General features: G+C 45.0%; 1 protein-coding gene across 4 annotated transcripts in view; it reads left to right on the top strand.

Moving 5' to 3' along the window:
• Nucleotides 1–26,825, top strand: part of UBE2T (ubiquitin conjugating enzyme E2 T) — a 370,592-nt gene that overhangs the window by 263,052 nt on the left and 80,715 nt on the right. For 3 of the 4 annotated variants that reach the window (XM_044076500.1, XM_044076501.1, XM_044076502.1), the window contains exon 5: nucleotides 7,316–7,414. The exons of the other annotated variant lie outside the window; for it this stretch is intronic. In XM_044076500.1, coding sequence (XP_043932435.1) covers nucleotides 7,316–7,414 — 99 coding nt within the window. The remainder of the gene's footprint in view (nucleotides 1–7,315; nucleotides 7,415–26,825) is intronic. 4 annotated transcript variants of the gene reach the window in all.

Genomic DNA, 26,825 nt, shown 5'->3' with positions numbered 1-26,825 from the left:
TTTCTCGGCCAAACTTTTCTAGCTCAAAGTCTTCTATTAGCTGTGCTAAGCCGGTATCCCATGGTGCACTGCTCCATATCCACAGATCTGGTTTGCCACTCGTGTAGCTCGGACGTGGTCTCGCTCTTGGCTGTGGCTAAGTACCTTTTGCTTGTCTTGAGAAAAATTTTTTGGTGATAAACAAAAAGCTATTTTCATAGCTATTGTCTTTAGTGTTTAAGGTTTTGGTTGTGTGCTTGCTTTGTGGTATCCCGCTAACTGTTCCCTTGGGCTAGGCCCGTTTCAGTTAGAAGACCTAGTCCTTTTGTCCGGTCTGTTCACTAAACCGTTTAAGTTAGAGGTTTGGTCTGTTCCCTTACCTTGTGGTCCTCAACCGTTTTAATTAGAGGTTTTTGACTTTGTTTCTCTCAGTGTGTGTCTCTAGTGTGTGTACGGTCACTTTTTATAACTGGTTCCCACGTTTTTTGTGGTGTTGAGTGTCTGAGTTTCTTGTCAGACCTTTTCTTAGGTTGCGTTGTTGTTGTTGTTTGTTGTGAAAGATGTCCAAAGATTCCAAGGAGCACAAACCTTCGGGTTTCAGAAAGTGCTCTAAATATGGGTACAAAATGTCCATCACCGATGGGCATTCTATTTGTGTTTGTTGCTTGGGAGCCATTCATCTGCAGGAATCCTGCAGTTTTTGCCATGCATTCAGCCCTAGAGTGCTCCAAGGGAGAAAGAATAAGCTAATCTTGAAGGGACTCTTGAAACCCTCTTTTGAAGAGGCCGTGGATTCTTCTCCCAGTGCTAAGTCTAAATCATGCAAGACAAAAAAGAGATCTCTGGCTGAGTCAGCTTCATCGGAGCCTCCGGAGAAAGTCACAAAAATTGCACTGCCCTCTGGGCCGCTGGAGGGGTCTGTGTTGACTGAACAGGCGTCGGCTCCAGTTATATTGGAACCTCTTAGGAGCCGATCGCCTAGTCTCAGAGATCTCCTCTCAGGAGAAACTAGTCTATCTCCCTCTCTGTCCTCCAAATCCTTCAGGACCCTTTCGGATGTGGATGTTAATAGGGTGGTCCAGAGGCTCCTCCAGTCACCGATTTTTGGCAACGTTTTCAGCTCTGGCCCAGTCTGCTCCAGAGCCCGTCCCAACCCCTTCTTCAATCATTCCTTCTCTGAGCGCACCTCTGTCTTCAGAGCTGGAGTGTTCCATGCCGTATGATGTTCCTAGGCCGGTTCCGATGGTCCCTTCGGCTCAATCGGTTCCAACATCGGCTCCGACTTCGTCTGCTCCGTCCTCTGGGTTCGGGACTCTGGATTCTTCGGTCAGGCCCGAGGGGGACATCTCAGGACATATTACGGTTCAGAGTCTCCCTCTTGGTGCCTCGGCTCGGGGAACTCCGACTCCCGTCATGGCCTCAGAGGCTGGTCAGTCCTTGGACTCGGGGGGGGGGGGGGGGCTGCCTTCGAGGCCATGAGGACTACGCTGGCCAGATCGTCGGCTACATCAGGCGGGTCAGTCACTGTCCCCCACCACTCCAGTGAGAGCCTCTGATCACCACCTATCCATGGACAGTAGCGCACCAAGCCTAGGGGATACCCCCCACGAGTGGTCCCCAACTTTCTGAAGGCCCTTCAGAGTTCCTGCCTTAGGAGCCCCCTAGAAAGAAAACATGCAAGAGGAAGCACATAGACTCCCAGGATGAGTCCCTCACCTCTGATACTGACCTCGAGGAATCTGAGGGATCCCCCAAGTCATCCTCTGTTTCCTTCTCTGACATTCTGGAGATACTGAAACAGAGGTGACTGGCCGTCCAAAGCCCCTTCCAAGGAGTAGTCAGTGTTCCTCAAGGCCTTTGGTGCTCAGCCCTCCGCCTCCTGGGTGTCCCCACCCTTTGAGCTCCTTGATCTGATCTGTCGAAGGGTGTGTGAAAACCCTGATTCTGTGGAGCTCGTACCCAGGCGTCCCAACAAGTTTCTTTCTGCCCCCCTGGGCAAGGAGTTTCTGTCCTAAGGAGTCCCTGTAGATGCCATGGTGGTGGCAGCAGCCTCTCAGAAGGAAGTAGTAGAGTCTTCTACCTCCATCCATCCTCCTAACAAGAGGTCTAGGACCATGGACCGGTACGGGAAGCGTACCCTCTCGTCAGCAACCTTTACCTTACGGTTGCTGAACTACCTATCTCATTTCACTAGATCTCCTCAAGGAGTTTGGAGATGCTCTTGCGGGTAAAGTCCCTGAGGCGATGGCCCATATGGTTAACGCCCAGGTGTCTACCCAGAATTCCATTATCAACTCATCCATGCGGTTCATTTCGTATGCAGCTGATGGAGCGAGTAGGGCAGCAAGCTCAGGAGTCACCCTTAGAAGGCAAGCCTGGCTGCGCCTGTGTCACTTCACGGAGGCCTTCAAGTCTTCCTTCACTGACGCCCCCTTTGATGGTTCTTCTTTGTTCTGAACCAAAGTGAAAAAGACCCTCACCAGGTGTGAGCAAAAGGGAAAGACCCTGTCTGCCATAGGGGTCCGTTTTTCCCTTCCTTCTAGGCCTTACCCCAAGGCCCAGCGGGGGGGGGGGGGGTGTGGCTCAAGAAATCTCAGAGTTTTTTTTCTGCCGCACAAGGTGAGTCCCCTTCAAGAGGCAGAGGAGGTTATTCAGGGAGATGCCACCCTAGAGGCAGAGGGGGCCCCCCACAATTCGGGAGACCACGATTCCTTTCGCGGCTCTCCCTACTTTCGTTCCTGAGGGAGTGCCCGGCTGTGCTTATCCGGAGCCAGTCGGAGGTCAAATTTAGTTATATCCGGAAGCCTGGGAAAGCATCACCCAGGACCGATGGGTATTACGGATAATTTCCTGAGGTTATCTCATTCCGTTTACATCAGACCCCCCCTTCAATCAGAAAAAGCCCAGATGTTCCACCCAGTCAAAGGGATCAAGCAGCCTTAGAGGTTTCAAAGCTGCTAGAAAAAGGAGCCATCCAGCCTGTCCCCTCAGACCAAATCAGATTGGGGACTTACTCAAGTTTCTTTTTGATGCCGTAAAGAACAGGGGACTTGAGACCCATATTAGATCTCTGCCAACTGAGCAACTATGTGCAGAAGTCCAAGTTCTGTATGGTCACACTACAATCGATTCTCCCATTGTTGGGAGAGGAGGTGGATGTGCTCCATCGACCTCAAGGATGCTTACTACCATGTGAAAATGGACAGGGCATCCAGGAGTCACCTACGCATCCGGCTGGGAGCCAGTCATTTCCAGTTTTGAGCCCTGCCCTTTGGTCTCACCACAGCCCCCAGGGTGTTCACCAAGTGTATGGCGGTGGTGACTGCTCACTTGAGATGTCATGGATTCCAAGTGTTTCCGTATCTGGACGACTGGCTCCTTACCGCCCCCCACCAGGCATCAACTAGTCCAAACCAGGGACGCTATTATCACTCTGTCAACAGTTGGGTATAACACTAAATTGGGAAAAAATCTGTTTTGTTGCCCTCGCAGTGTGTCACCTTTATAGGCGCAGAATTAGACACCATTCGAATGCGAGCATTTTTACCGCAGGAGAGGATCAGAGTCTTACAACAACAGATACACATCTTGATGCCCCTGAGGAAAGTGAAGGCAAGATGAGTTCTCCAACTCCTGGGGACCATGGTAGCAACAATTATGTTGGTCCCTCTAGCGAGATTGCACATGAGACTTCTCCAATGGCTCCTCTTTGTTCAATGGTCTCCAAAAATTTCCACTTTCTCACCCCATTTTGCTCACGGACAGATGCAAACACGACCTCAGTTGGTGGCTTCGCACCAACAATTTGGACGGGGTAAGGCCCTTCGTTCCACCCATCCCGGTTGCCACGGTGACCACGGATGCCTCCCAGATGGGGTGGGGGGGCATTATCTTGGCAGGGCAGTCCAAGGAACGTGGCAAGAGCACAAGATGCATCTGCATTTCATGACAGCAGTGTTACTTGAGTTGCAGGCATTTCAGAGCGTTCTACCTCTATGCAATACACTCAGACAACATGTCAGTAGTGTGGTATCTAAACAAGCAAGGGAGGAACCAGGTCTTACCCTCTGTGCGGAGAGGCCATGCGAGTGTGGCAGTGGGCAGTAACTTCCCAACGGTTTCTGGTGGCAACGCACATTCTGGGGAAGTCCAACGTGATTGCGGACAGGCTAAGCAGAGCTATTCTGATGCCTTATGAGTGGTCCCTGAATTGCCTAGTTGCAGAGCAAATCTTCAGCAGATAGTGTCAGCCTTGCTGCGACCATTTTGCTAGCCCCCTCAATGCAAAATGCAGCAGCTACTTCACGCTGATCCCCCCCCCCCCCCACAGGGGGAGTCACCCAGGGACGCTCTGGTTCACGATTGGCCCTCCGGTCTGCTTTATGCTTTCCCTCTTGTTTCCCTTACTGTCAAAGGTGATTCCGAAAGCGCAATCCTTGGAAAGCAGAATGATTCTGATTGCTCCACACTGGCCTTGTCAAGTCTGGTTCCCTTTTCTTCAACCATACATTGTGGACAATCCATGGATTCTGGACCCTCAACCAGACTTACTGACACACATGTCGGGACAGTTCCACCCCTCCCTGATGACCCTCTGGTTGACAGCCTGGCTACTCCACTTCCATCGTTAGACTTCATAAATTCTCACCGGAAGTGGTTCACATATCTTCCTCTCATAAGCAATCTACTAGGAAGATTTATTCTAGCAAGTGGAAGAGGTTTTCTGTTTGGGCGCATACCCAAGGAATTGATCCTTACACAGCTCCAATTGCTTCAGTCTTGGAGTTTTTGTCTATGCTTTTCCATCAGGGTTCCGCATCAGCTACCATCAAAGTTCAATTGGCAGCGATCTCTAATTTTCATGTTGCTAATGAGCCTAGTCTCATGGCTCATAGACTCTGCAAGGCTTTCCTGAAGGGACCCCCGGTCTCCGAACCGATCATGCCCTGGGATCTCAATTTTGTTCTACAAGCCCTTACTTTACCACCTTTCGAGCCTGCAGCTACCTGTGAATTAAAATTCTTGACCTGGAAAATTGCCTTCTTAACAGCAATCACTTCAGCAAGGCGAGTTTCCCAAATTCAAGCCCTCTCCATCAAACCTCCATACTTAATCTTCCATAAGGACAGGGTTACTCTTAGACCAAACTCTTCGTTCCTTCCTAAAGTGGCTTCCGAGTCTAATCTTAATCAGTCCATTGAGTTGCCTGTGTTCTTTCCTTACTTTTCAAACAAGGCAGAATTTAAATTTAATCAGTTGGATGTACACAGACAATTACGCTTCTATCTGCACCGAACAAAAGATATCTGAAAGTCTGATCAACTATTTGTCTCCTTTTCGGAAAAAATGGGGTCCCTGGTCTCCAAGATCACCCTATCCAGATGGATATCTAGTTGCATCTCTTTCGCCTACCATGCAGGAGGAAAAGATCTGCCATTTCCTGTCAAGGCTCACTCTACTCGGGCTGTTTCTACATCTACAGCCTATCAAGCCAGATTGTCAATGGATGATATATGTGCTGCAGCTACTTGGGCTTCTCCTCACACATTTGTTTCTCATTACAAATTGGATGTGGTTTCTAGGGGCAGGTTGTCCTTTGGCTCCACAGTTCTCAGGAGTATTTTCCTATGAGCCACCCAGGATGTAGGTACTAGGGACGCTGTCCCACGGGTAAGAATGTAGGCGAGATAGGACTACATAACATCAAGAAGTTATGTACTCACCATAACGTTCGATGTATGTAGTCCATCTCGCCTCACATTCTTACTTACCCTCCCACCTTCCCCCCTTCCTGGAGGATCTGGAGGTTAGGTTGTCTATCCACAGACCAAGGAAACCATCAACCGATATGCCTGATATGCAAAGCTGTGGAGAGAATAACCCATAACTATCCTAAATGACAACATAGGTAATCTTCAAACATTGGACCTAAATCCATTTGGGTTTATCAAGGGCAGATCTTGCCTACTCAATGGACAGTCAAAATGGTGCATACTGCCTGCCTTGGCCTGACCAAGGCATTTGACACAGTACCCCACTGAAATTGTAGAAAAGCTCACTAAACTAGGTATAGACCTCTACATCATTCACTGGATCGGCATCTGGCTTACAGACAGGAACTTAGGAGTTGAAATAGGGGAATCTGTCTCCACAAAAAAGCCATTTAGTAGTGGGTTGCCTCCTTGGCTCATTGATGGGGCTGCTGCTGTTTAGCCTTGACCTCCGAGAAGTAGATGCCAATGTCCAGTGCCTCTGGTTGGCCAAGTCTGCAAGCTGTTACAAACTGGGTGTAGATGAATCCACCCGAAGACACAAATCCTCTAAGCATGATGCAGAATAATTAGTGCCAGTGTCCTGTTCTAAAACTCAATGCCAAAAAAAAACGCATCATAGCATTATTTGGAAAGACTGCCACCCCAGCAAACTACTGTATTAACAGTACACCCCTAAGAGTAGACTCTGTAGTCCAGGATTTGGGAACACGTGTAGACATCTGTTTGACATTTGTCCATCATGTGTCTACTGTAGTGCAACAAGGAATGATTTTCCCTACAACTTTTAAGCAATGGGTATGGCATCTAGATCCACATGTTTGTTCCATTGTACTGTGCTCATAAGCAGTCATTGAGTACATTGTTCCCAGGGGTACACTGTGATTCATGTAAACTTATCAGTAGAGGCATCCGTGTGGAGAGGAGACTGGTAGATTGGTCATAGTCTAACTATTACCAGTTTTAGGAAAATAATTCTGGCAGGTGATCTTTATGGAAAAGGGTGATCTCTTTTTGGTGTTTTCTGGAAGAAGAAAAGCTTTGTCCAAATTAAGATGTGCTCAGGAGAGGTGGTATTTTTGTATGATAGTAAAAGTTCAGCATAAAATGATGTAGTTTAATTTCACTGAGTTCTACCTTTGCTACATGTTTTACATTTTAAATCAAAGTTTGTATGAATGTTGTGTTTATTATAATTCAGTACATGTAATTATAATTCAATACATGTAATTATATTTATTGGGTGCAGTATTTAATATCTTAAGGTCTTTGGACTAGGCAACATAACTAGTCAACAAATAAATCAGCAGTACTTAGTGGATAGGTGCATACCTTTAACAGATTAGGGCAACTGCTGTATTAGCATTTCAAGTATGTATGGGATTTTGCTTATGATGTGTTTTTTTAAGTCAGAAATACAAGTTATCAGTTGACAGTTGAGTCTAGATACATAGTGTACTTGTGAAAGTAGTTTGCAGGCTTTGTGGTCTGTTGTACTGGAGTGTGGAGTGGGTGCTGGATGTTCTGTACTTCTGTTCACAAGGGTTGCATTTTGATTTGTGCAGGGAGCATGGAGGCCATCACTGAATATATCCACAGTACTGACTTCAATCCAGCTATTAATGGCAGAACCCAATCCTGACGATCCTCTCATGGCTGATATTGTGAGTTGAACGGTTTATTAAGTTGCGATGTGGTGGGTACAGTGTCACTGAACTGCTCCGAATTCTGTAGTACATACAAACACACCAATCTATGAAGATGCCATCTGTAAGTGAATGAATGCAAGGAGCTCTGACAAAGGTCTGTTAATAGAGGGTCTTGTATCTTCAAGTGTATATAGCTGTTTACAGCTCTGTATGAGGATGTAGTGTGTTTTGAAGTTTTCATCATATTTACAGTGACACTTCTCTAAGCACATTTAGTATCCCTTGTACTGCATTCTTTTCAGAATTGGTCTTTTTTTTTTTTTTTTTTTTTTTTTTTTTTTTTCCTTGTCTTCTTGCTTTACCCCAACTGCTGACATCTCCTTTGCAGGTAATGTGAATTACATTTTGCCCTTCCCAGATGGGGAAGTGTTCTGGCAACAGATATGGCTTAAGAATCATTCTTCCCTAATCAAAGCACTAGGACATTTGATTTAGCCTGCTGCATTATTTTGCAAGTCAAAACTCTGTTGTGTGCAGCATTCCTGGAGTACTTGAACTAGGCAGTAAAAATGGAGCAGGTAGACTGATGCTTACTACACTGGAGTTCCCTTGGGTAGAGTAGAAGGTTGGTACACAGTTCTGCTGTGCAGTGTCTCCAGTACCATAAGTAAGTGTGCTGTGCACACAAAATAAGCATTTGGTTAGCTTACTGATGTTGAGGCTTGTTATCTTTGCCACATGGAACCTGCATAAATGGACTTGGTGCCTCTTGTAAAAGGACTCCAACAGTGGTTTGGTAATGGTTTGGTCACTGACGATGGGAGTGAGCCCAGCTACTGTCTTTCACTAGGAGTATTGGAAATGATTCAGTAATTGACCCCAGGGGATAGCTGGCTTGGATTTGCTGTGCTTTCAAGGTATGCTTTTAGCATGACATCTGCAAAGCTTGTTTGGATATACACATGGTAACTAAAAGATAAGGGAGCAGAGGGTGCCCTAATTCACAGCTTAGCCATGTCTTCCTTGGTAGCAGGAGAGTTTTAGTCAATTGAACATCTACCTGAGAAATGTAGAATGTAGTGTTTGCTTCAGAGTTGCCGGCATCATGGGAGCTTTGGCGTGGGCATGTTCTAACAACCCCCACCCCACCCCATTCTGCCTTCTTGCCGTCGTAGTTGATGTTTCCAGATCAGAGGCTGCTTTACATGTAGATAACATGGTTTTCATTAGGGACAGTGCTAATAAAAATATCTCTACAGATGCATTCCGTGAGGATTTTTGAAATTTGTGTGCTTATTTTCTATGAATTCTGTAATTATTAGCACATACAAACACACCAATCTATGAAGATGCCGTCTGTAAGTGAATGAATGCAAGGAGCTCTGACAAAGGTCTGTTTGAGGGTCTTCTACCTTCAAGTATATATAGCTGTTTGCTTTTAGTTTCCTATTGGTTGGTCATAAAAAAACAAACAACAAAGAGGGCTATCTATTTACTTTATCCCAACCACTGGGAAGCTACAGTTAGGAGTCTTTTTCTGCCATGTTATAATATGGTGGTGTTTTCTCTTCACAGCGCAGAAGTAACCTTCTGCAAATCAGGAAGTGTAACTGTTTATAAAGTTATCCTGATGACCCCTTTTCCCTAGTGTAGTTGAATTGGGTATAAAACATGAGCTGGCTGTAACTGTGTAGGACAAACTATTTTGCTTTAGTTTTTTTGGAGTAGTTTAACCTAGAGATGCTACAGAAATGGATGTCCTTCCATGATTATTGCTACAATATTAATACTTATGGGATATCCTAAGGATAAGCATATGTCCAGCCAGCATACTAAAGCATGGGCCTCCCTCCAGTGCTGTATATCTGAAGCAGTGGTGGAAATTACCTATGAACCTATAAGCGTAACTTGAACCGTTTGATGGGAAGTCAGAAATTCACCCTGGTCTGGCATCTGTGTCTGATGGATAGAGGCAACCAGTAAATCATGTCACAACCAAAAATCTGCCTCTGTATAAATGTCTAAAATGTAAAACTTGTGGGTCATATTTCAGTTGCACAGCTAGGATTATAAAAGGCCCTAGTGGTCATTAGCCTAGTTCCATAGGTTCATACTAGGCTATCTGCCCTAGGGCATTTATAAGCCTAGCCAAAATGTGTTTGGCTTTCGCCACCCATTTTAAATTTATTTTGCTATGCCCTTTTTCGAGGTTAGTATACTGTGCCTCTGTCTAATAGTGACACAGAAGTGATACCCGGGGTAAACCTACGATCTCCCATCCACTCATCAAGATTCCTCTTGACGAGAGTCAATGAGGGACTCTGCCTAACCTGGACTGGGATTTTATTCCAGAGTGAAGGGAGCCTCTGGGTTATGAATCTGTCCCTCCAGCATGTCCTATTTATTTCAGTGCTGAGGTTCAAGTCTCTCGAGCGCGTAGCTCGATGGGATTTGGATTTTCTGAGGTGCAGCATGTCCATTAATTCCGGGTTGGACATGGCTTTATACGTCAGGCACAGATTGCCTCTGAACAGGCGGTATGCCACTGAGTAGAGCTGGAGTTCTTTAACCGGGCAGCATATGGCATCTGTTTGAGCCCTTTGATCCTCTTGGTGAGGTACTTTTGGGGTCTTTCCAGTTGCTGCAGGTGTCTGGTAAGGTACATCCCAAAAGGGGCATTGTACTCAATTATGGGCCTGATGAGGGATGAGTAAAGAGGCACGATGACCTCCCCTGATCTAGATGTGAATCCCTTCATGATTAGGTGGGCTATATAAAATGTTTTTCTAACCACTTTGGCCACGTGGTTGTCAAATGACAGATTGCTATCAACTTGGGTCCCTAATTACTTCTTCTGTACTTAATGGATTACCACCTATGTGGTAATTTGTGGGCACTTTGTTTTTGCCAAAGGGGATGACTATACACTTTTTGGCATTTAGCTTGAGGCCATGGAGGCCATGTCTGTTTCTATGAGGCCCTTTTGGAGGATGCTTGTGTCGGCTGGAGAGTCGATTATGGCGCCCAGTTTGCAGTCATCTGCGAACTTGGTCAGCCACAGTCCTTCCGTGTTGGCCTGTACCTCCGAGAAATATATACCGAACAGAGAGGTCCCAGGACTGAGCCTTGTTGGACACCACTTGTAACTGGTTTGGAGTCTGACATGGCTCCAGCAATTCTAACCATGTGGGTTCTATCCTTGAGCCAGTTTGCAATCCATCTAGTGACATAGGGGTTTATATTTAAGCTGGTGAGCTTATCTATAATGCCCGAGTGGGGTATTGTATCGAAGGCTTTTGCGAGGTCCATGTAGGCTGTGTAGACCACCTTCCCCTCTTCAATGGCCTTGGTGACTGTTTCAAAGAAATCAACCAGGTTTAAGAAGCAGGATCTGCCCTTAACAAAGCCGAACTGGGTAGGATCCAGTGTCTGTAGGTCCCCAATATCTTTATTTATGAGGTCCATGATGATCCTTTCCATAGCTTTGCAGACCAAGCAAGTCAGGCTTATGGGGCGATAGTTTCCAGGATCCGTTGAGGCACCCCCTTTATGGAGAGGGACCACTGTTGCTGTACGCCACTCTTTGGGCACATATCCTGTAGTAAGGCTGAGATTGAACAGTAGTTTTATGTTTGGGTTTAGCTCTTCTTGGAGTTCATGTAGGATGCAGCCCGGGACACCATCTGGTCCCATTGATGCTGTGTTTTTTGCTTTGGAGAGGGCGGCTCTTACCTGAGCATCTGAGATGTCGGGGGGGCAGCACTCTGCTGGGATAGATATTTGCCCTTTTGGTGGGGGGGGGGTTGCGCTGAACCTGTCTGCTAGGATGTTGGCAATGTCTGTGGGTTCAGTGTATTTTTTGTCATTTTGGACTAATTCTGAGCATATCTGGGAATTACCACCAAGGTTCCTAACATAACTAACGAAAGCCTTGTGATTATCCTTAGTGTCCTGTGCAATTTTTCTCTCGAAGCTGGCCTTAGACAATTTTATGAGTGCCCGTAGCATTTTGCTAATATTGATCAGTGATGCCTTACCTTTTTGGGATTTTGCTCTATCATTTCGTAGCTTCCTCCTTCTATTGTATAGTTTGTTTATGGCTGGGGTCCACCAGACAGGACGTCTGCCTTTGGAGGATTGGGTCTTGGTTTTATTTGGGATCGCATGATCCATGCATTCCTGAAGGTGTTCATAGAATGCGTTTATAAAGGATTCTGCGGTCTCGTCTGTATTTTCCACAGGCCCAGGGGCTTTGAAGGATTCCACCTCGGTTTTGAGGAGTGTGAAATTTGCTGTAGAGAAGTTTATCACTGTGGTTTTCTGGGCAGGGTGTGGGGTCGGGAAGTGAATATCCAGTGAGAATAATGTATGGTCTGATCTTACCAGTGAGGGATACATTTCTGGTCTGGAGCATAGAGTCCCCATGTTGGTGATGATCAGGTCCAGTATGTTTTCCCCTCTTGTGGGAGTGGTAACAAGTTGTTCCATAGCATTTGAGTTTATAAATTCTAGGAACCTTTGGGCTAGGGTGTTGGAGCTAGAGTAATGCTCCAAGTCTATGTTTGGGTAGTTGAAGTCGCCCAATATAATGGTGTTTGGAGAGACCTTCATATTTTTCCAGTGTTCTCAGGAAGGCCGAGTGGGGTTCCTGGGTTTGGGAGGGTGGTTTGTAGCAGGCTATAAACTGGAAGGCAGTTTTACCCACTGTTGCACATGGATAGTCTCTGATGCTTCATGCTTTGCCACCAACCTGGAGGTGTGGTTATCTTTGATGAATATCGATACTCCCCCTCCTTTTGTGGTTCGGTCCAAGTTTTGGGGCCGAAAAGCATGGTATGAGGTGTATAACCTGGTAGTGCTGGGGTGCTCTCGGGAGCCCTGAACCAGGTTTCTGTTACTGCACAGATATCGATGTTCTCCATGCTAAGGAGAGTTTCGAGTGCGTGCATCTTGAGGTTTAGACTTCTGACGTTGAGTAGCATTACTCTGTTTCTTATCCCTTGTGATACCTATGGAGGTGGGTTTGTCTTTTCAGCCTTGCCTAAAAAAGGCACTATGGGGGTAGCAAGAGCCTTTGCCAATATCCAAAGCCCAGGGTGACAGGTGCAAGCCGTCCCTAGCGAAGCATCATGGCTTGTCGAGCATATCATCCCAAGCTGACAGGCATTGGATCCCCTTTGAATGACACCATTACTTAAGCCAGTTGTTGAAATTTATCATCTTGTCTTCATATTGTGGCATCATTCTTGGTGAGGGTAAGATGCTACTCAAGGTCAGGGTCATACCGGCCTGGGCTACATGCTCAGAGCTCCTTTATGTCTCTTTTCATGTAGTCCAGGGAGGTACGTCTCAGGTCATTCACACCAGCATGGACAATGACTGAGTCATATTTGTACTTGCCTTGGAGTGACCTGAGTGCTTGCGTTATGTGGCGGATCCTAGCTACCGACAGGCTGCTCACCGTGACCCTCTCCTTGTTCAGCCTGGTGAGCGGGACGTCAGTGTGCCTGACGATAGTCACCTATTACAAGTGTATCAGGTGTGTTGTTTAGTCTTAAGGGCTGTGACTGTTCAGCACACTGGCTTTGTGAGATATGTGTTGCACGTGTTTTGTTTTGGGGTAGCTGTTGCTTGGGTGTCTGCTTTGGAGGTCTCTGCTGCTTAGGCAGATCTTTATTTAGAGCCTCCGAGTATGTTTTTGTGATTATGTGTTTGGTTTGCTGTCGGTAGGTCTATGTGAGACTGGAATTGTAGTGAGTGTGGTTTCCTTCTCCTCCTGACTGGTTATGCCAGTACTGAGTTGAGAGAGGTTAGCCTCCAGTTTGGCTATATGGTTGCATCTCTCACATGTGTTGGAATTTGTTGGGAGGAGGAGAGGGTTGTCTGTGTACATGAGGCAGTTGTAACATTGCCTCAAGATTCCCAGATTCACCAGCTGGACCGGAGAGGAGATTGACAACTGACCTTTGGACATGCTAGAATAATATTGGGAATTCCTTAATAATTGAAAACTAGGGCCAGTGGGGAGTGAGGGTGTAGTGCTTTTAATTTTTAGTGCTGACTTGTATAATTGCTTTAGCGAGCAAGTGCCAGGTAACTTAATTGCAAAAACGACAAACAGTAACTTTCTTTCGAGTGAAACAAGGAAATAAGTACAGTAAGCAATGCAGATATCACTAGTGATCCACAGAAGAGCTGAGAAGCCGCGTATTAGGTGGAATTAGCGTTCCAGGGAAATAACAAGTAAACAAACGCAAGCATATAAACAAAGCTAGATTCAGCAGGCCTGGATCTTGTCTATGCTACAGCAAACAAGGTGTACCAATTTCAGTAAGATACAGTTCAAATATTCAGGCACTATAAACCTTTAACCAGAAATTCCCAGCTCAGAAGGGCAGTCCAGCCTCTTCTCCCACAAGAGTGCAGACCATGAACCTTCTTAATGTAAATATACTGCTCAGACAAGCTCCTCGTGGTTCTGCAGAGTGGTCCTAGCAGCAGGGAACTCAGAAAAGCGACTACTTTCTGGATTTAAGTATCTTTGCTTTTTTTTCACTTGGGATAGCTTCTGTAGCTTACCCTGAACTAGCTTGAACTGTTTTTTAATGGTTTGCTGCATTATTTTAAAATCTGCACTTAAAGTTACATTTTAGTCGAATTTGATCGAAAGTTTGTTTGTTTAATTTAACTGTGGAGGCTGCCCACTAAAGTGTGCTAGCCTGTGTAACTAATTTATCACTGTTTCTGCATTTTCTGTGTGTTTCTACCATAAAACCAAAAAATAATCCTTGTTTTTCCGCCTCTCCTCGACTAGTTTAGACCAGTTTACAGGCATTGCTGTATTCTGGGCTGTGGTGTAGTTCCTGTGTTGTCCATTACCTTACTTGGATAGAAGGAAGTTTCTTTGCTCACTAGTGGGAGTGGGGAGCCTTAAGCAGCCTACCTGTCCCTGTAGGAAGTGACCTCAGCACAAGAAGCTGTAGTAATTGGTTGTTTTGGACCATTTCTAGCTCTTTTGTAGTTCACCGTTTAAAATCCGCGTTTGCACGGCTTTGCGTGGTTGTGCGCATAGTGCAGCGCCGGTTAAACTTTTTGTGGCTCCGCCAAGTCTGCTCTTCAAATTTTCCCTTAAGGAAGCTCTACTCTTAGTATAATCAGACTACTCACTATATTATAAGCCTAGCACTTGTTCTCAATACTTCTCTACTAAGTAAGCACTCTCATACTAAGTAAAGCACTACATCTACTTACCACCCCTGTGAATATCCACTTCCCTTAAAGGTACAGCACTCCCTTATACTGTTCTAGCATGTCGAGTGGTAGATTACTGGCGTCGTCTCCAATTCAGCTGGTCAATCTGGGTATCTTGAGACAATGCTACAATTGTCTCATATACACAGACAACCTTCTCCTCCTCCCAACAAACACAAATACATGTGAGAGATGCAACTATATAGCCAAACTGGAGGCTGAACTCTCTCAACTCAGGGCTGGCATGACCAGACAGGAGGAGATGGCAACCACACACACAACAATCCCAGTCCCACATAGACCTACCACAACTGCAAACCAAACACATAAAAACACAAAGACATACTCGGAGGCTCTAATAAAAATCTTACCAAAACAACAGAGGCTCCCAAAGCAGACATACAAAAATCTACCACCTCAAAACAAAACACATGCAACACATACTTCAAAAAATCTGTGTGTCAACCAATCACAGCCCTTAAGGCCAAACACCTTGCCTGATACACTAGTAATAGGTGACTCTATAGTCAGACACACTGATGTCCCGCTGACCAGGCTGAACAAGGAGAAGGTGACTGTGAGTTGTCTATCGGGAGCTAGGATCCGCCACATAACACACGCACTCAAGTCATTCCAAAGCAAGTACAAATATGACTCAGTCATTGTCCATGCTGGTGTGAATGACCTGAGACGTACCTCCCTGGACTACATGAAAAGAGACATAGAGGAGCTCTCCGATTATGTAGCCCAGGCTGGTATGACCCTGACCCTGAGCAGCATCTTGCCCTCACCAAGAGTGATATCACAATACAAAGACAAGATGATCAGCTTCAACAATTGGCTCAAGTACTGGTGTTATTCTAAGGGGATCCAATGTCTGTCTGCCTGGGATGACATGTTGGACAAGCCACGCTGCTTCGCAAGGGATGGCTTACACCTGTCACCACTGGGCTTCCGGATATTGGCTAAGGCTCTTGACACCCCCATAGTGCCTTTTTTAGGCAAGGCTCAAAAGACAAACCCACCTCCTTAGAAAACAAAAATGGAAAAAAACTAAGGGTAATGCTGCTCAACGCCAGAAGTCTAAATCTCAAGATGCAGGCACTTGATGCACTCCTCAGCATGGAGAACATCGACGTCTGTGCAGTAACTGAAACCTGGTTCAAGGCTCCTGAGAGCACCCCAGCGCTACCAGGCTATACCTCTTATCATGCTTTTCGGCCCCAAAACCCAGGATGAACCACAAAGGGAGGGGGAGTGTCCATATTCATCAAGGACACCCACACCTCCAGGTTAGTAGCAACACATGAAGCATCAGAGACCATACAGGTGCAACTAACCATAGGCAAAACTGCTATACAACTGGTAGCATGTTACAGACCACCCTCCCAATCTCAAGAACCCCACTCAGCCTTCCTGAAGACATTGGAGGATATGAATGTATCACAAAATACCATCATACTGGGAGACTTCAACTACCCAAACATAGATTGGGTACATTATTCTAGCCCTAATACCCTAGCCCAAAGGTTCCTGGAATTCATAAATTCAAATGCACTGGAACAACTAGTCACCTCTCCCACTAGGGGAGATAATATACTAGACCTGATCATCACAAACATGGGGACAAAATGCTCCACACCGGAAGTATACCACTCACTAGTGAGATCTGACCACAAACTAATCATCCTGGATATACATATCCCACCTCCACCGCCAGCGCAAACTAATCATCCTGGATATACATATCCCACCTCCACCGCCAGCACAAAAGACCACAGTGAAAAACTTCTCAAAAGCAGACTTCACTCTTCTTAAGACTGAGATGGTATCAGTGGATACCACATCCCACAATGCCAAATCCTTCACAAATGCTTTCTATGGACATCTCCAAGAATGCATGGATCATGCAATCCCAAACAAATCCAAGTCCCTCTCCACCAAAGGTAAGCGTCCTGTCTTTTGGACCTCAGCCATAAACAAATTGTATAACAAAAGAAGGAAGCTACTGCACGTCAGAGCAAAATCCCATGAAGGGAAGACATCTCTGATCAACATTAGCAGAAAACTACGTTCTCTCATAAAAACATCCAAGGCCAACTAAGGACACTAAAGATAACCACAAAGCGTTCTTCAGCTATGTTAGAAACCTGGGCGGAAACCCTCAGATATGCTCAGAGTTGGTTCACAACAAAAATTACACTGAACCCACAGATATTGCCAACATTCTGGCTGACAGGTTCAGTGCAAATTTCTCCCCTCCTTCACCCCCAAAAGAAGAAATACTTATCCCAGCTGAATGTAATCTCCCTGTCATCTCAGATGTCCAAGTGAGAACCGCCCTAAACAAAGCAAAAAACACAGCATCAATGGGACCTGACGGTATCCCGGGTTGTGTGTTATGTGAACTCCAAGAGGAGCTAAACCCACACATAAAAATGCTATTTAACCTTAGCCTTGCTTCATTATATGTACCAGAACACTGGCCCACTCCACAAGGGGGGTGCCTCTACAGACCCTGGAAACTACCCCATAAGCTTAACCAGCCTGGTCTGCAAAGCTATAGAAAGAATCATTATGGAACTCATAAACAGAGACATAGGGGACCTACAGACACTTGACCCCACCCAGTTCGGCTTTGTAAAGGGCAGATCCTGCCTTTTAAACCTGGTTGACTTTTTCGAAACAGTCACTAGAGCCATTGATGAGGGCAAAGCAAGTCCATACAGCATACCTGGACTTGGCTAAGGCCTTCGACACAATACCCCACTCAGGCATCATAAGCTCAACAGCTTAAAAGTAAACCCTTATGTCACTAGATGGGTTGCAAACTGGCTAAAGGACAGAACCCATAAAGTTAAAATCGCTGGAGCAATGTCAGACTCAAACCCAGTCACAAGTGGTGTCCCACAGGGATCTGTCCTGGGACCCCTCTTGTTCGGCATTTATTTCTCAGATGTTAAAGCAAACATGGGAGGGATGTGGCTGACAAAGTTCGCAGTTGACTGCAAACTAGGCGCCATAGTCGATACACCAGCAGACACACACATCCTACAAAAAGGCCTCACAGAAACGGACAACTGGTGCCGGAGTCACGGCCTTAAACTAAATGCCAAAAATTGTATAGTCATCCCCTTTGGGAAAAACAAAGTACCCACAAATTATCACATAGACAGCAACCCACTGAGTACGGAAAAAATTAATCAGAGATCTAGGGACCCAAGTCGACAGCGACCTCTCATTTGACACCCACGTTGCCAAAGTGGTTAGAAAAACATTCTACCTTGCACACCTCATCATGAAGGGATTCACATCCAGATCCAAGGATGTCATTGTACCCCTATATTCCTCCCTCATCAGACCCATGATTGAGTACAATGCCCCATTTGGTATGTACCTCACCCGGCATTTGCAACAGCTGGAGAGACCACAAAAGTACCTCACCAAGAGGATCAAGGGTCTCCAACATATGTCTTATTCTGCTAGACTAAAGAAACTTCAGCTCTATTCAGTAGCATACCGCCTGCTCAGAGGTGATCTCTGCCTGACGTACAAGGCCATGTCCAATCAGGATCTGATGGACCTGCTCCACCTCAAAAAATCCAAATCCATCAGGCCCACAAGAGCTAAAGACTTAAACCTCGGCACAAGTATGAATAGGACATGCTGGAGGGATAGATTCATAACCCAGAGGCTTCCCATGCTTTGGAACAAGATCCCAGCTCGTATTAGGCAGAGCCCCTCACTGACTCTCTTCAAGAGAAATCTTGATGAGTGGATGGGAGATCGTAAGTTTACCCCAGGGGTCACATCTGTGTCACTGCTAGACAGGGGCACAGTAAACTAATTCTGTTATATAAGGGGACCTTCATTGTGTCACTACTAGACAGAGGCACAGTATTCTAAATTTATTCTGTACATTTTTTGTACCATTTCATGGGGTGGCAAAAGCCACATCACTATGGCTAGGCTTACAAATGCCCCATGGCAGATAACCTAGTACTATACTATGAAGCTATGAAAATAACTGGCCTGAAGCCCAAGTGCTTAAACCAGAACTAATACACTTTAAGAATAACAGACACTGGGCTCTCAATCAGCAGTTCCCAACTTAGAAGGATGAAAGCTACCTGTCCTGCCACCACAGTGCATGCCACAAACCTTCATAATGTAAAACAACTGGTCTGAAGCCCAAGTGCTTAATCCAAAAGACTTAGAATGATAGCTACACTTTAATCAAGTTACTACCAAGCAGTAATAAATACAATTGAATACTTTAGAGAATGCCTGGATTAGTGCTCAAGTTACACAAACAAAGCTAGATCCAGCAGGCCCAAATCCAGTCTATGCCACAGCAAACAAGGCACACCAACTTCAGTAAGAAGCAGTTCAGATATGCATGCACTATAAGCCTTTAACCAGAAATTCCCAGCTCAGAAGGGCAGAGTCCAGCCTCTCCTCCCACAAGAGTGCAGACCACGAACCCTCTTAACTCATTAACCCCGAGTACCTTCTCATGGCGCCTCTGTGCTTAACACCGAGCGCGCCATGAGAAGATAGGAATTCCGTTATGTTAACCCCGAGTGCCTTCTCCCAGCGCAGTTAACTTTGCAGTCTGATAGTAACTCCACTGTTGAAAATTAAGTTGAAAAAATAACTGAGCTCTGTCAGTTACCTTGTCAGCTTAATTTTCAGCATAGAGTTACGTGCTAGTTATATTTGAGTTTTCGGAGAAAATCAGCTTGCAATTCACTCTGTACTTTCTTCTCATAGCAAGCCGATTTTCTATGCAAGCAAGCCATTGTGTCCAATCACAGTCCACTTAACTCCTCCACCCCCTGACCTAAAATCCTTTGCTCTGTGCCAATAAATAGGGGTTCCAGCAGTGAAAGTTCCCTTTCTTTTTCTTGCTTTTGCAGAAATTACTGCTGGATCCCTCTATTTATCCTGCTAATCACTTAACGAACCTGCTGAGTTTTGCTGCAGTTATGGCTCTCTGAAGAAAGACTTGCTCCAGAGATCTGTGTGTATTTTTAAAACAAACTGCAAGTCTCTTCTACAAACCATTTCATCACTGATCCGTAAGGTAAGATAAGATAACATGTTACCCTGCTACAGCTTGCATGGTTTTCTTTTTTAAATCGCCTGAATGTCGCTACGACCTGCCATTATCGGTTAGCAAACTTCTCGGTGCTATCTTTTGACGGTATTTCGGCAAGCATAGAAAGGCAATTGACAGGAAGGGAACATAGAGGGGTTTTATAGGCTTGGTAGCACTGTTACCTGAGAAGAACAGTAGTATCCACTAGTTTGCCAAGGTGATACAGTTCACAGCCAAACATGGTGAGTAAATGGCAAGATGGCATATAATTTGTGCTCTGTCTCCGTACATTATAAGAAACATGGGTATACAGGCAGTAATTAATGCTTTGAGGCCTGTTTTTAATCTCAGTGGACTTCTACAATAGTTCTACATGCTGAAATCACAGCGGTGCTGTTTATTAATTTTTTTTGTGACATGCAGAGAATTACTTAGGAAGTGCAGGGACATGGAACTGGCCAGCAGCTTATGTGACCATCTTACTTTCCTTTTGGTATGCGTCACTTTGTAGTTTCTTGATATTCCTTTCTTTTGCTAGTCGCTTGTGTGTGTTACTGTTGTCCTGCTGCTGGTGTGCCTTTCATGCCCTTGTTAGTATTCTTTCCCATATTATGTCTTCTGCCTTATTTCGCCCCTGATTATTTTAAGTTGCAGACAGTTTTTCACTTGTTAAACTCCACTTGCTGTTACCAACTGTCAGTGTTTTCGGGTCTGCTTGCGATCATATAAATATGTGTTATTCTTTCCGGAACCTCGACTGTGAACTTCGGTGAAGAAAACTGTTCTGGTTTTGTCAGTGCGTGCGCCATCGCTGATATCATCTTTCTTTAAATACTACACACTTTCCCTATCCTGTCATACTTTTGTTTTCTTGTTGGACTGGTAAACTGTTTCTTGAAATTTTGAGTACAGGGGTTCACATTTTCTTATGGATTGACTCTTCTGCAGGTAGTCGCTCGGTATGCACCCTCGCTTTCTTCATTTTTACCATGTCCTTCCTAATTTTATCGATTTCTCTGTAAATCACTGAGGATCATAGTCTGTGAATAATGACAGTCCATAAGAGTTTCAAACGTTTTATTGTTCAGAGAATGCATGTATGCATGCGGGAGCGCAAGGTGACTTTTGTATTTTATTTTTCTCCTTCTGTTGGTAATGCAATCGTTTTTATTTTTCTGTTAAAGCACTGAAGATTATTGTCAGTCAGTGGTGACAGACATTACAGAAGATTACTTTTTGTTCAGGAAGTGCATGATGAGGCACATGTAATGGGATCGCATGTTGAGGCGCATGTAATGGGATCGCGGTGTGCCTTTGTTTCCCCGACCATCGTAATATTTAGCTTTTTACTGCTAACTGAAGATTATTTTCATCCAGTACTGCCAGACTTTTGAGTTTGATACTTCTTGTTCAGGAAGTGCATGTTGCCGCACACCTGACTGGATTGCGATGTCCTTTTATTATTATTGTTAGTATTATTATTGTTATACGCAACTCATTTCTTCTTCATCACTGCTCTTCATATTGATCCCTGAACACTGATATTGTTAGGCATTAATGGCAGACATCAGAGTCTGAAATTTCTGATTGTTTTAGGAAATGTATGTTTAAGTGCACAGGTATACAATTTGTGTCTGCCCCTTCCAATAAGACTGATTTTCTGGTAAATCTCTGAAGATAATAGTAAGTCAATAATGCCAGACATTCCAGTTTGATAACTTTTATTGATCAGGAATGCAGACTTGTTAGTGCTCCTATAACCTGATCGCAGCTGTCCCTTGGAATAAGTAGTATTTTCTGGTAAATCATTGAGGATTGTAATAAGTTAATACTGCAGAACTGAAATGCTTGTTAGTTATTAATATGCATAGGTAAAATACCAGTATGCAGGATTCTTCAATCAAAATAGCAGCACAACCTGCACAAATACAGCACAGGCAGTGGAGGTATTCTACTAATGCTTTGCTTGCACAAATAAACTGCTTTTACTTCATAGTGCAATGCATCATTTTTGTATTCAATATTATATATGTACGACTCTAATGTTTAATGTCCTGTACAACCCTTTTATTTAATATTCCACTAACTTTGGGGCAATATACATGTTTCAGTTAGCATTCTACTTTGTGCAGAAATCTTTTTGTAAGACCCCCTGTAAAGTGGGCTTGTCTAGAAGACTGTGACAATAAACAAACACAGATAAAGATGTTCATCGTGTTTCACTGTTGCAGTCATGACTATAGGGTTCTCCCCTGCCGGCAGGCAGTCCTCGGTCGGCCAGAATCCCAAAGTCTGGGTCCGGCATTGGCTGCTCATCCATGCTCCCTGACGTCAGAGCGCCAGGAGTACAAAGCTGGCAGCCGACGCCATGTCCTCCAGTCTTTCTTGCCGTGCGGTGATAGCAGTTCGCAAGTGCCGGTCGGCTGACTCCTGACAATTTTTTCTTACGTACTTCAGTCCGAAGACTTTCTTCTCCTACTCAAAGCTAAGTACCCCATTGGGGAAACTTTTTTCTTGCTCCAGTCCTATGTCAGAAAAAGTTAATAATTGTATTTCTTGTGGGAAGCAAATACCTCATAAGGATTTTCATTCTTACTGTATTCCTTGCTTAGGCTCTGACCACGACGTAGCTAGTTGTCGGTTTTGTGCTAGATTTAATCAACGTACGATTAAACGAAGGTACGATTTTGCTTTTCATTACTTCAATAGGCGTTTTAATTACAAAATGTCGTCGGACACGCTTCCGACTACTGGAGTTCTCAAACGACGCAAGGATAAAGACAGGCCTCCGAGGTCCAAAACAGACAATGTTGTACAAGCAGAGCCAGCTTCAGGTTCGGCCGTCATCAGTGAGGCGCTTTTGCAGCCCCTGTCGTCGGCCATTTCGGAACCGATGGCCGAAACGGACTCCCACGAGGAGCCAACTAGGCCTTTGAATATTTCAGTTGCAGGACCTTCGGACAATGCTCCTTCGGATGGGTCCGGAGCCGCTGTGCAGGTACCGGCTTCCGAGGGGGTTTTCAGGCCTACACAGATTCTGATAAAGGCAAAGACAAAGACAAAGGCTCCTTCCAAATCAAAGACTACAGCCCAGGCCTCTTCTGATCCGGGAACCAAGTCTCAGAAACAGTTACTTAAGATGGCGGAGGACTTGCTTACTATGATTAGGGGTTCACATCCCCCTCCAGATAAAAGGCCAAGGCAGGAATTGTATTATGACTCCTCTGATCAGGCTTCTGTTTCTTCAGTTTCTTCTTCTGACCAGGATTATTCTTTCCCTCCTTATGAGGATTCTGATGCTGAGGAATCCATTCCTTCAGCTTCTCCCACTGAGGATTTTTCTTTTGGGGAAACTTTACATGAAATGAGGGAACATTTTCACTGGGAAGAACAGGAGTACTCGGAATCTAAGAAAAGACTTAGGGATTTTCTTCTTCTTCCCCAAAATAGACCCCTGGCAATCCTCCTATTTTGGATATTGTGGATGATGCCTTTTCTGAGGCTAACCTAACTCCCGACTCTTTTCCTCCAGCTCCTGTTAAGCCAGACAGATATTATAGGGTTCCTGATTCCCACCAGTTTCTATACAAGAATCCTACTGCTGATCCTGAAACCATTTCTCAGGGCCCTAAGGGGGTTAAGGCCGCTTCTGCTAAAAACCCCATTCTCACTGAGAAGGATTCCAGATCTTTAGAAAGATGGGGCAAAAAAGTATACACTTCTGCAACTTTATCTATTAGGGCTTTAAACTGTCAATTTCATATGCTGAAATACCAGCAACTTCTGTCTGTTTTGAAACGAAAGCTAACTTCCATTTCCGCTTGTGCAGATAATAAGGAATTACATGATTTAATGCATGCCACTGAACAAGTAGGGAAGCATGGTTTACACTGTGGTTTTGATGCCTTGGAGGCTTTTTGTAGGGCTGCTGCCTTTGGCACAGTCATTAGAAGGCATGCTTGGTTAAAGGAACAAAACTTGCCAGATCAAGTAAAAGCTAAGTTATTGGATGCTCCTGTTCAGCATAATGTTTTGTTTGGATCTAAGGCTGAAGAGGTGATAAAGAAGATGGAGGACAAGGCAAAATCCATGCAAACGGTTAAGGATTTCTTACAAGTACAGCCCCCCAGATTTAGTAGGAATTGGCCTACTAAAAATTGGTCCTTTCCCAATTCAGACAGGCCTCAGAGGGGTAGATGCAGACGTTCCCGAGGAAGGCCCCAAACGCAGACCTCTTGCAGACCAAGACAGTGGACTGCTTCCACCCCTAGGGGTGGAGAGGACAGATCTCAAGCTCATAGAAAACAGGCTCAATGACTCCCTCTGCTGGGCTGCAGGAACTTCTTGCCTGGAAGCCCCTCTCGGAGGAAAACTCTCTCTTTTTCACCTAAATTGGACTCCTATAACCCAAGACAAGTGGGTTCTGGATGTGGTTTCAAGAGGTTACAAATTCCATTTTCATACCCTACCAAGACCAAGCGGATGGCCGGATCTACCAAAACATCAATGGTTAGAGGCCTTAAACCAGGTGGAAGCCCTCTTGGCTATGAAGGCCATAGAACTGGTTCCACTTTCAGAAATGGGACAAGGTTTTTACTCAAGGCTCTTTCTAGTCCCCAGAAAGCAAAATTCATGGAGACCCATCCTGGATCTGTCCGTCTTGAACACTTTTCTCGAGATACCAAAAATCAAGATGCTTACTCTACAGCAGCTACTTCCAATGCTGAGCAAAAATGCATGGATGGTAACTTTGGATTTAAAGGAGGCTTATTTACACATTCCCATCAGGCAGGAGTGCAGAAAATACCTCAGGTTCAAGGCCGGATCGAGGCACTATCAATTCTCTCTGCTGCCCTTTGGATTGTCTACTGCGCCCAGGGTCTTCACCAAATGCCTGGCTCCAGTAGTAGCTTATTGCAGACTCAAGGGAATTCAAATTTACCCTTATCTGGACGACTGTCTTATTCAAGCAGACAGCAATGATGTCTTACTCCAGCATCTAGAATTTGTTCAGAATCTTCTCAAGTTCCTAGGATTCACTGTGAACATAAAAAAGTCAAATTTGACACCCTCACAACAGATAACTTTTCTGGGTGCTCTTCTAAACACAACACCCCAGATGGCATTTCTGACATCCGAAAAACAATTGCAGCTGGCTTCAACTTTCAAAACCTTGGTGTCATTAACTCAGCTATCTGCAAGGAAATTCCTGCAGGCTTTGGGTTACATGGCCTCCTGCATCCTTCTCGTACCATATGCAAGACTACATATGAGGAAAATACAGTGGTACCTAAAAAGTGTATGGTCTCAGCATTGTCACAGTTTAGACACACAGATCACCGTCCTGCCTTGTCTTCAAAAGGAATTCCTTTGGTGGTCCAAGGCATGTATTCAAAACAAAGGGAAAGCCTTCAGTCTGCCTCCAGCCAGATTTTAACCACGGACGCCTCAGATTACGCATGGGGAGCCCATTTGTAGGGCAAATGTCTGCAGGGCTTTTGGACAAAGGATCAGAAGCACCTGCATATCAATTTAAAGGAAATGTTAGCCGTTCAGAACGCTCTATTGGCCTTCAGGAATCTTCTACAACCAGGACAACTACTGATACGGACAGACAACACCACAGTTATGTGGTACATAAACAAGCAAGGGGGATCACATTCCTACCCCCTTTGCAGACTAGCCATGAATCTATGGAACACAGCTCTAGCTTGCAAAGGGGACCTTCAAGCTCAGTTTCTACCAGGGAAACAAAACATCCAGGCAGACAGTCTGAGCAGGAACCTGTCAGACCCACACGAATGTATGCTGGACACCGAAATATTCAAGATGATTACAGCAGTCTGGGGATGCCCTCACATCCCTCACATAGACCTTTTTGCATCCCACCTCAATCATCAACTACAGATTTTTTGCACAAGGACATTCCACGAACTAGCTTGGAAAGTGGATGCACTATCATTCAGTTGGAGAATCCTCTCGGGGTATGTCTTCCCGCCTCTACCTCTTCTTCCACGGGTGTTATTAAAGATCAAACAGGACAAGCCCAAGATGATAATTTTACTGGCCCCAAATTGGCCTCGACAGTTTTGGTACCCAAAAAACCTTTCTCTGGAGACCCCTTGGGTTTTACCTCAGACCCCGAACCTTCTGTCCCAACACCAGGGTCAGGTTCTGCACTCCCATGTCAAAACTCTCAGCCTGGCTGCCTGGCTAATCCAGGGTCCATGATTCATTCTCTCTTACCCAAGCAGGTTATGGATGTCATTTTAGAAGCCAGACGTCCTAGCACTAGAAAATCTTATGCAGGAAAATGGAAAAGATTTTGCACTTGGATGCAGGCTCAGGATTCAGATCCTCTTATTCCTAATATTCCTCTGATTTTACTTTACCTGACAGACCTATTACATAAGGGTCTCTCCTTTTCCTCCATAAAGATACATGCCTCTGCTATCTCTGCTCATTATAATACAGACCCTCCTATCTTTTCCCACCAGCTCATGAGACAGTTTCTCAGAGGAGCTAAGAATTTAAGGCCCCCTAGATCTCCACCCATTCCTGCCTGGGATCTCAACTATGTTTTGGAAAAACTCACCTTACCTCCTTTTGAGCCTGCTGCCACATCTGACATCAAGTTTTTATCTTGGAAGACAGCCATCCTGTTAGCTCTGACCTCTGCCAGGAGAGTTTCGGAGTTGCAAGCTCTCATGGCTGTGGAACCTTATATTATTTTTCACCAAGACAGGGTGTCTTTAAGGACTAATCCTACTTTCATGCCTAAGGTGGTTTCCAAAGTGGCTTTAAATCAAACCATTCACCTGCCAACTTTTTTCCCCAGTCCTCAAAATAAGGGGGAAATGATCTTGCATTCCTTGGATGTACACAGACAACTACATTTTTACCTGGACAGAACCAAGGACATGAGGAAATCAGAGCAATTGTTTGTTTCTTATGCTTCAAGTTCCCAAGGTAAAGCCATTTCAAAACAGACCATTTCTAAATGGATTGCTCATGGAATCAGATTTTGTTATTCACACCATGGAAAGCAAATCCCAGGGAGTATAAGGACTCACT

This window comes from Protopterus annectens, chromosome 7.part0, assembly GCF_019279795.1.
Source record: "Protopterus annectens isolate FY-2018-M chromosome 7.part0, PAN1.0, whole genome shotgun sequence".
NCBI classification, from domain to species: domain Eukaryota; kingdom Metazoa; phylum Chordata; order Ceratodontiformes; family Protopteridae; genus Protopterus; species Protopterus annectens.
Note: the sequence above shows the minus strand (reverse complement) of the source record. Positions and strands in the feature narration are given on the sequence as shown.